Raw genomic sequence first — 11,581 nt, 5'->3', positions numbered from 1 at the left:
TATAGCTGCAATATAGCTAGTTAGATATAGCTGCAATATAGCTAGTTAGATATAGCTGTAATATAGCTAGTTAGATATAGCTGTAATATAGCTAGTTAGATATAGCTGTAATATAGCTAGTTAGATATAGCTGCAATATAGCTAGTTAGATATAGCTGTAATATAGCTAGTTAGATATAGCTACAATATAGCTAGTTAGATATAGCTGTAATATAGCTTGTTAGATATAGCTGTAATATAGCCAGTTAGATATAGCTGCAATGTAGCTAGTTAGATATAGCTGTAATATAGCTAGTTAGATATAGCTGTAATATAGCTAGTTAGATATAGCTGTAATATATCTAGTTAGATATAGCTCTAATATAGCTAGTTAGATATAGATGCAATATAGCTAGTTCGATATAGCTGCAATGTAGCTAGTTAGATATAGCTGCAATATAGCTTGTTAGATATAGCTGCAATGTAGCTAGTTAGATATAGCTGTAATATAGCTAGTTAGATATAGCTGCAATATAGCTAGTTAGATATAGCTGTAATATAGCTAGTTAGATATAGCTGTTGTAAGCAACATTGACTAGAAAATGAAGTGATTGTCTTTGGTCATAACCCATTTGTCATAATGTCATACTATTATTTGTCATACTGTCATTTGTCGTACGCCCATTTTTCATACGCCCATTTGTAATAATGCCATTTGTCAAACTGTCATTTGTCATACTGTCATTTATCATTCTGTCATTTGTCATACAGTCATTTGTCATACTGTCATTTGTCATACGCCCATTTGTCATAAGACCATTTGCCATAGCCCATTTGTCCTAATGTCATTTGTCATACTGTTATTTGTCATACTGCCATTTGTCATACTGCCATTTGTCGTACGCCCATTTGTCCTAATGTCATTTGTCGTTCTTTCATTTGCCATACTATCATTTGCCATACCGTTATACGGTAAAGCTGTAATGACTTGAATTAACAATGACTCTACACCCTTCGATATAGAAGGGAATCAAGTTCCCTTATAAGTTAAATAACGGAACACAATTTTATGGTATGTACTACTCATTCATTTTATTGCACAAAACGTTTCAACAATCTATAATGCCCAGAGGTTAAACAAGTACACGGTGGATCTTGGAATTATCAATTATTCCATTATGAATGAACCACACTTGCCTGTGAAAATGATCCACATTTGGTATTTTCATCATCCCAACCCAAACACCCTCCGTATTATTTTTAGGTTGATATTTAAATTCACACAAAATTGATTGGTGAAATGCGATTGTGGTTTGGACACGATGAGAATAGAAATATAATTTGTAAAAAAGAGTAGGCCCTATATATATTCATCAGTTGGACTTACCAGGTGCCATGACTAAAGAATAGAATCTCTATATAAGACGACATATCTATTAACTAAGTAATTATTGGAATACGCTTTTAAGCATGTTTCAAAATTACTTAGTTTGATGGTTATTACTTTCGGTTTATGCATTTTTGGATTATAGAGGGATTTTCTAGGTTTGACACAAGGCAAGTCCACTGATGAATAAAAAACTCATTTTGGCCAAGTTTAAAAAATAAAATTTTTGGGTCATAGGCCTGCTTTGAACAATTCCTCAATGGTCTTTTTCTTCTCAAATAACGATGAACATTTTGAAATATATATGCCCGGCCATGAATTTTGTCAACAAGCCCAAACAAAAGATATTTCACTCAAATTTGATATTATAAAAAATTCAATATTCAACGGTCTACATTGACTGCATTGAATACGTAGTAATAATGGAACTCCATAATATACCATTGTATTTATCCTATCATATATAGCCATAGACTTATAATAGAACTTAGTATATAACTCTATAATATATCATTGTATTTATCCTATCATATTATATATAGCCATAGAGTTATAATAGAACTTAGTATATAACTCTATAATATACCATTGTATTTATCCTATGATATATAGCCATAGAGTTATAATAGAAGTTAGTATATAACTCTATAATATACTACTGTATCTATCCTATCATATATAGCCATAGAGTTATAATAGAACTTAGTATATAACTCTATAATATATCATTGTATTTATCCTATCATATTATATATAACCAAAGAGTTATAATAGAACTTAGTATATAACTCTATAATATACTACTGTATCTATCCTATCATATTATATACAGCCATAGAGTTATAATAGAACTTAGTATATAACTCTATAATATATCATTGTATTTATCCTATCATATTATATATAGCCATAGAGTTATAATAGAACTTAGTATATAACTCTATAATATACCATTGTATTTATCCTATCATATCATATATAGCCATAGAGTTATAATAGAACTTAGTATATAACTCTATAATATACCATTGTATTTATCCTATCATATATAGCCATAGAGTTATAATAGAACTTAGTATATAACTCTATAATATACCATTGTATTTATCCTATCATATTATATATAGCCATAGAGTTATAATAGAACTTAGTATATAACTCTATAATATACCATTGTATTTATCCTATCATATATAGCCATAGAGTTATAATAGAACTTAGTATATAACTCTATAATATACCATTGTATTTATCCTATCATATTATATATAGCCATAGAGTTATAATAGAACTTAGTATATAACTCTATAATATACCATTGTATTAATCCTATCATATTAAAATAGCCATAGAGTTATAATAGAACTTGGTATATAACTCTATAATATACCATTGTATTTATCCTATCATATATAGCCATAGAGTTATAATAGAACTTAGTATATAACTCTATAATATACCATTGTATGTATCCTATCATATTATATATAGCCATAGAGTTATAATAGAACTTAGTATATAACTCTATAATATACCATTGTATTTATCTTATCATATTATATATAGCCATAGAGTTATAATAGAACTTGGTATATAACTCTATAATATACCATTGTATTTATCCTATCATATTATATATAGCCATAGAGTTATAATAGAACTTAGTATATAACTCTATAATATATCATTGTATTTATCCTATCATATTATATATAGCCATAGAGTTATAATAGAACTTAGTATATAACTCTATAATATACCATTGTATTTATCCTATCATATTATATATAGCCATAGAGTTATAATAGAACTTAGTATATAACTCTATAATATACCATTGTATTTATCCTATCATATTATATATAGCCATAGAGTTATAATAGAACTTAGTATATAACTCTATAATATACCATTGTATTTATCCTATCATATTATATATAGCCATAGAGTTATAATAGAACTTAGTATATAACTCGATGTATAAAGAACTATGAATAAACCAAGTACAGTATACTCTGCGTAATCCCGGAATCCGACATACACTGGGACAGCAAAAAAAATGTCGGATTAGCGAGAGTGTCGAAGTACTCAGTTTCGACATTTTTTAACATATATTAACAATCCGAACCGCAAAATAGAACCCCAAAGCCAAAACAACATTTTGACGGAAAATTGGTAGCAGCAAAAGAACTTTCAACATGAGGAAGTATATCAACCATAGTATTTCATAATGAAACGTGGCATCAAGAGTCAAGAGTAAGCTTACCATGCCTGGCGCCTGGCGTTATAGCAGCTCAAATTACACAAAACAGATAGGAACGCGACAATAGAAGAAACAGTGACTTGACGACGAATGTAAAAAAATGCAAGGGAAGTAAATGACGAAAATAAATTTAACTCGAATTTCCATGGTAACTGATGAAAACACATTTCTCGAATTTAAAGAGAGGGATTTGATCACAATAATTGCTATATTATGATAAAAAAAATAGCATCGTAAGCATACCCTGTCTGAAACCACACCTGGTCATTGATGCTAAATACTACAAAAAAAATAGGGAGGCAAAACAAAACCCAGTATTTTGTAAAATTATTTAAATTATTATTATCTGGTGGCTAATCGACATACTATTGTGACAAGTTTAAAACTGATCAAAACTTATCTGCCATGATAGCATAAACAGATATATTTTTCAATTAGTTCTTGATGGCGGCCTTAAAATTTCTTAAGGGAGGTTTTGAGTCGATTTGGTAAATATCCTAATAGTAGTAGCTTAGATGTTAAATGGCAATAGGCCTATAACAAAACACAAGACAATATTATGGAATATAACACACTTCTTTAATAAGGTTAGGCACATAACGTTTCAACACAATAAACACGGATCATTACATCTGATGACGACACGTCGTGTAGGCTATATTGTGTTGAAACGTTATGTGCCCAAACTTATAAAGAAACTTGATAGCGTTATACATGTATATAGAAACTAAGAGTAGTCCTCACACCTTATCACGTAACCGCTTGCCGATATATTTCATCAAATAACCTGAATATTTGGCAAAATGTCTGCCCGGCCAAGAGTTTTGTCAACAAACATGAAATAATGTCATTACTCATTCAGTTTGTGAATGTATTTTACGTATATAATAATAAAACAACCAAAGTCGAATTTATCCTGGGTTAATCTGATTCGATTTGGTCTAAAAACAATTTATCCTATATCAAATCAAATTTGATCATGACAATCAGCGTATTTATTGTAGCAGCGAATCAAATCGATATACGTTAATCGAGTAAATCAACTTTGGAGCGTCGTAGCTCTGTTAACGTCCGCTTTAGTAATGGCGTCCAACATGTCAAAACCATTACGTGCAGGGTAATTTTTTCCTGCCTTGCCGCCATCATGGAAACTATAAGTAGTATAATGTTCATTTATCCTGCAGTATAAATCAGATTCGATTGTGACGTCATTCTGATTAGAATCAGATTTAAGTGCGTAAAAATGCCTCAATATTCAGGAAATATTCTGGGTCATATCACCTGGGCTAAAATAATAAAATGATAATACCTGGTATATAATATGTTCAATTCTTTCTCCGGGTTTCACACAAACGTAATACCGACGCATAGAATAATGAATAGCTATGCACGAACGTAATCAAACAGGTCTATCTCTTTCGACTAGAAAGTCAATCAGGGGAAGCAACCTAGTTCGATTGTGGACTACAATTAGTGTTATCAAAATGAAATAGAACCTTAATCTGAATCTGAATGTGAATCTGTATTTCGAATCTGTATTTGAATCTGAATCTGTATCTGTAGGCCTATCTGTATCTGATTAGCTTTATCTAACCCTATGTAATATTTCCTGAAATAATTTCATCTTTCTCTAACCTGCATGTACCTCATTTAAATATTTACAATCTTTATACACCAAATAATCATTCTCATAATCATCATAATAATTATTCAAATCAAAGGAATTATAATCATTAGCATAATCATCATTAAAATCATCATCAATAAAAGACTCTAACTGATCAAGCAATGAAAATCGGTTAGAATCAAAATCGTTAAACCAGGCTTTCTCAAATGGCGGCCCAAGGGTCAAATCCGGCCCGCGACGCCCTCCAGACTGGCCCGCAGACATTACTACAAAAAAAAATTTAAAAATATTATAATAATTAAAACAAAAAAGTATAATTCAAAAATAATAAAATAGAATAGAATAGACTATTACCAGTTTTAGGCTGATATCCCCGCCCAGTTATTTAATTTTGTTTCACGGCTATAAGAGGCTGGAATAGAGGCAGATGTTTCGGTCTATATAATCCCATGTTCAGTTTTATGTATTGATTATTACAATGACAGTTTTCTGTGGTCAGAATGCGACTAACATAAAAGAATTCCAAAAGAATTTAAATTTCGTGTCTTACTAACAAACAGATTAAGAAATAAAGAAATCTCATCGGTTAAGAAAGCTAGATTTTAACCAATTTTATAATATAAATATTTCCATTTATTTTTAAAGAATTCTTAATACCTCACTTTTCAAATCGTTCTTGGCATTTTGAAAATTGCAGAAAGACATTTCTTCACTCAATATCACCCTTTAAAATGCAGTTAAAAAATATTTAGTGGTTAGATTTTCAATGCACGTCAAGATGTTTTATCAACCTCAATTGGTTTAAATTGGAGTGAATTAAAATTGAGAATTCAGCTCCAAGCGGCTGGTTGTACATGTTGGATTAAAACTGACAGATCCCTCAATCAGAATTTAATTTGATATTCCAAGTCAAGTGAAAGATTTGACAAGATTGCAGTGAAGAAAAAACTTACTTTAATTCAAGTTACAAGCCTCCATTTTGTACTTGCAACATTAGTTCCAGTGTTTTTTAATGGAAATGGAAAATGAATTTCTGCACCTATTCCAAGACATGGGCAATACCTCCTTTTCTAATCATCAGGAAGTACTCAAATTCAACAGATAGTGTCGCTTCTAGCGGTGTCAAAACAAAATGGACGATGGATAACTAATATGACGGGAGGACGGACAGACATGAGTGCCAACAATACACCTTTACATTTAGCATGACAAATCTGGCACTACCCGTTCCTCGAATGTTAAATATATATATGGGATGTGAGACAGTTTAGGTATCGACCTTCCATATCACATCCCAGAACGGGTAGGGTCCGATTTGCCGGGCTGGGTTATACATTGAGAGATGTCGGTGTATATAAAACATCAGATAAATAATTTCTAATAGATTTTATTATAAAAATACAATCAACAACATTTAAAAACCTTGATACAATAACAATTATATTTCTCCAAGAGGAAGACATCATCTTCACAATGTCTTCACAGCTATTACGAACTTCATCTTATACCTTGACTGCAATAGCCACCTTTCTTGTATCGTGGAAGTACAGCGATTTGGTTGGTTGTACTCTTCAGTAAATACAGCCAATCAGGCCGGCAATAGAAAGTCTTTTAGCAATAAGCCATAATGTTAATACGGGGATCCCAGACTAGTTCCTCTAGTTTTCTTGCCGTTGGTATTTTTTTTATTTTCAAATAAAACCTTTTAAAATTAAGTTTTAGGAATGAAAAGATTTCTGTATGGGAAATGACTTCCAAAGCATGTTAAAATGGTTAAATTTCCCCCTATACCATACATGAGAGTCTGTGGCCATCTTAACCTTCACCTGATATTTTCGATTGCCTCTACACACTTCTAATGAAAAGTGGAATAGTTCAACTTCATACTATCAATGTCGCTTATACACATAAGAAGTTTAGAAAACTTCTTTATAATCCCTTTAAAGTATCAACGTACATTAAAATGTCAGTCCAACATTTAAAGCACCAGCTTAAAGCTGTGACATTAAGTTTACCACCAAATAATTAAGGAAATAAGGAATAATTCACAACAAATATGTGATCCATTTAAAACTCAAATTCAGGCATTTCCACAAAAATTTATTCTGTAACTTGTATTGGTTGAAATTTTAAAGGTGACGTCATTCACTTTCAACTTTGGTTGAACATTGAAGATAGAATCTCATACTGAAATAAAGCAGAATAATTATATACCAATAAATGTTTGTATAGCAGTATATATTGACTATGTGACAGTGGCTGCTCCAATCTACACAACCCTCTCTAGAATCATCCAAAAATATTTCCGGGGACGTCAAAAAGTATCTAGTTTATGTGGAATTGCAAGAACCACAGACAGCTGATTGAAAATTGGAATGGGAAATTCCAAAGATCTGCAGCGCCATAGCCGTAGCAATACAATGTCAGCATGGAATGCTTAAACAGAGACTACTGCCTTTGTCATCAGAATTGAATTTTATTGATTATATTCTATGAATTGGAACTCTTCTTCACAACAGTACTGATAATTTTAGATTGTCTTTGCCTATATAAAAATATGACCACATTTATTCTTAATTTTCAGTCCTAAACATTTTAATAAGTTGAATTTTCCTAAAGTATTATTGTGAAACAGAAGCCAAGTTTTCAATTTATCTTTGTAATTAATCATGCAAAAAATTAGGCAAGAATTAAAACAGAAAGGTATCTAGTCTCTTAATATACAGGATTGCATGCTTCAAACATATATAAATTTAGTTTTAGTGAGAGCCACATTTATCATATAAGCTTATACTCTTAATATGAAGGCGACAAATAAGCCCAGCAAGCAGCATTTAGTGATTTTAATCCTAATTAAGCCTGTAAAAAGGTTTTCTAAACTTTCTAAGTGTATCAGAGACACTATTAGCATCAATTTGCATCATTCCATGTTTCATACAGACCTGTGTGATGCCTGTAATTACAATAAAACTAAAATTAAGTGTTATATGAAATCACTACTGCAAAAGCTGCTATTTATATATAGGACCTTTGCAATAGTGACATCATAAAGAGTCTAGTTTTAGTGGAATTGCAGGAACCACAGACATCTGATTGAAAATGATTGAATGAATGATACACATACAAATTTTTGAAAACCTCTTTACAATTCCTTTAAAGTATCTGACAGGGAAACACATAAACTGTGGCACATTTTCATAATAAGGTATGTGAACTCCCTGAATGGGATGTTTAATTGACAGACCCAAATGCCAAATAAATATTATTAGCTATGTGAATTCTCTGAATGGTGTGCTGAGTTTTCAAACCCAAATACCAAATTAACATTAAGTTAAGTTAAGTTATGTGAACTCCCCGAATGGGATGTTTAGTTGACAAACCCAAATTAACATTATAAGCTATGTTTAATTGACAGACCCAAATTTAGCTATGTGAACTCTCTGAATGGTGTGCTGAGGGGAAAAGACCTAAATACCAAATAAACATTATAAGCAATGTAGACTCCCTGAATGGGATGCTGATTTGAAAGACTATGTAATAAAAATAAGTAGCAATGTACCATGTACCAAATAAATAATATATGCTATGTTGACCCTCTGCATGAAGAAACGGATATCCAATAAAACTCATTAGCTACAATAACCTCGGACTCCCCACAGGGCCACCTAGGATGTTGGGTTGACCAAGGCGTAGAATGACAATGTTATTTATACTACCTCTTTCTCTTTCTCACTTTCTGCCTGGCACAATAATTCATATTCTTCTTGTAAACGTTGCTGTAAGGAATGACAAGTCAGAGTAACAAACATGCACACGATAGTTAGCAGCAAAATAATTCAACTGAATAATAAACTGGACAGTATTTAAAGGTGGCTTTACTTCAATTTGAGGATTTCAATATCCAGGATAGGCTTAATTTCTAATTTTTGTGATTTTTGTAACATGATCCAGAGGGGCCCTCAACCCTCACAACAAAGCAATCACTAGTTGCGTATGGTTGCACATAAGAATGGCCATCATAAGTATCGAACACAACTCTCATGCAACTGAGTTGAGAGTAACATTCGCAACTCTGGATCGCTTTCATCATTTGCAACAATACGCAACTGGTAATCTCTATTTTGTGAGGGCACCTTAGAAGTACCAGTCTTAAAGTCTGACTAAAAGTTTACCACAAAATGAATAAGGATAGCCATTTATATAGAGTTGCCAGCTAAGTAGTTAGAACATGAGTTTAAATCAAATGAAGAGAATTTTAAGTAAAATCACCTTTAAATTTTATCATAACATGCAAATAATACAAGGGAGATAATCAGGGTTGTTTCAAAATGTCTGAATTCAATCTACTGAACTAAAAACTAAAACACAGGTTAACAAAATATCTCTAGCATTTCAAATTTCACATGCAGGATTTCCAATTTAATCATTCAAGTACTAGCTATGTGAACTCTCTGAAAGGATGTCAAGTTGACAAACCTTGTAACCAAATAAACATTATTAGCTATGTGAACTCTCTGAAAAGGATGTCAATTTGTCAAACCTACATACCAAAAAGACATTATAGCTATGTGGACTCTCTGAAAGGGAAGTCAAGTTGTCAAACCTACATACCAAATATACATTATTAGCTATGTGAACTCTCTGAAAGGGATGTGGAGTTGGCAAACCTACATACCAAATAGACATTATTAGCTATGTGAACCCTTTGAAAGAGATGTCAAGTTGGCAATCCTACATACCAAAAAGACATTATTAGCTATGTGAACTCTCTGAAAGAGATGTCAAGTTGTAAAACCCAAATACTAAATAATATTATTAATTAATTAGAATCTCTCTGAAAGGGATGCCGAATAAACAGTATGTCAAGTAAAATATCTCAGCTACAGAATGATATCATTTGATTGCCTTATATGGACATGAAATGGTTTCAAAAATGAATTTGTAATTTTGTATTGTCTTTGAATTAATTAACTAACTAAAATAATTTGAACTAACAAACTTTCACTCTCCATTTTGAATGTGACTGTCATGTAACAAAGAGACTACTGAGGGAAGGGGTGTTAAAGGGGTGTTTAAAGGGGTGTTGAAGGGGTGTTGAGGGGTGAGGTTTTGAGGATAATAACATTAAATGAAACCTCTGATGTTTTTATACGCCAACATCTCTCTATATGGACGTATATTGTCGGCACCCCTGTCCGTCCGTCAACATTTGCTTGTAAACGCTCTAAGAACTAGATTTTTTGATGGAATCAAATGAAGATCGGTATGTGTCGACGAATTTGAGATATTTTTGACCGTTAGAAGCAGAGTTATTGTCCTTGCCCCAAAATCTTGAATATTTACCATTCGCATGCCGTGGTGGTGGCTGTTGTCCACTATCTTTATAAACAGTGATCATTCTACTTAAAACAACTCAAAAAGAAACTATTAAAACTAATGTTAAAGTCAGATCATTGAAAACAGAGGGAACTGAATCAAATTGCTTTTATCAATAATTAGATTTCTTCACAAAAAAAATGGGTCCAAGCACAAACATTGGTTTGAAAATAAAAATATTTTCTGATATATCTATGGCTTGTGTTTGCAACGGGTATTTTAGACAGTCTATATATTAGACTTCAAAAAAAGAATTTGGAAATGTGTTTTGCTAGAATTACGTAAGGATTTAATATAGATTTCTGTGCATTTATTGGTTGATGAAAGAAAAATGTTCACAAGTCCAATCGAATTAATAGCGAAGGGAATTTGTAGTTCATTGGTAAATTGATGCAATTTTTTCACAAAGGTTCATTGTGACGGCGTGTGTAACATAAACTTTAAATATTTGGCAATCAAATCCAAATCTAAAATCTAAAATTCAGAATGAATTTGGACATATATATAGTTATATAAGTTATATATAGTTATTATAAGAAATTGAATCTATGAGTTTGAAAAATCGAAAAGTATCTGAAAAATATCTTTTTGAAAATATCCATGAAATTTGATTCAGTACCATCTGTTTTTTTTTAACTAGGAAATTATATTAGGACGATTCAACAACACAATCTATCTATCTATCTATCTTTCTATCTACAAAATCAACTAACGAGCTAGATTAAATAAAATCTAATTAACACCTCACCTTGTCTATTCCCTCCTCCATGCTTTCTCGTCTTTTGGCCTCTCGTTTCTTCTCCCTAATCTCTGACAACTGATTGGATAATTCCTGTAGCTTTATTTGGAATTCTGGAAATATTGAATTAAAATCTAGTAAAAGAAATATAATGATACTTTACCCTCTATTGCTGTGCCCTTTCTCAACATACTTCTCACAGCTTTTTGT

The 11,581-nt window shown here is 31.6% G+C and overlaps 1 protein-coding gene across 1 annotated transcript; it reads right to left on the bottom strand.

Annotated features, from left to right (window-relative positions):
• Positions 1–4,668: 4,668 nt before the first annotated feature.
• Positions 4,669–9,815, bottom strand: LOTGIDRAFT_158347 (hypothetical protein; the record flags this gene model as incomplete). Its single annotated transcript, XM_009051062.1, has 5 exons — positions 4,669–4,807; positions 4,911–4,915; positions 5,275–5,522; positions 8,199–8,209; positions 9,805–9,815. The coding sequence occupies 5 exons, from the start codon at positions 9,813–9,815 to the stop codon at positions 4,669–4,671; spliced, it is 414 nt and encodes a 137-aa protein (XP_009049310.1).
• Positions 9,816–11,581: the final 1,766 nt, after the last annotated feature.

The sequence above is a fragment of the Lottia gigantea genome (genome assembly GCF_000327385.1).
Source record: "Lottia gigantea unplaced genomic scaffold LOTGIsca_16, whole genome shotgun sequence".
Lineage (NCBI taxonomy): Eukaryota > Metazoa > Mollusca > Gastropoda > Lottiidae > Lottia > Lottia gigantea.
This window is presented reverse-complemented; position numbering and strand designations above follow the sequence as displayed.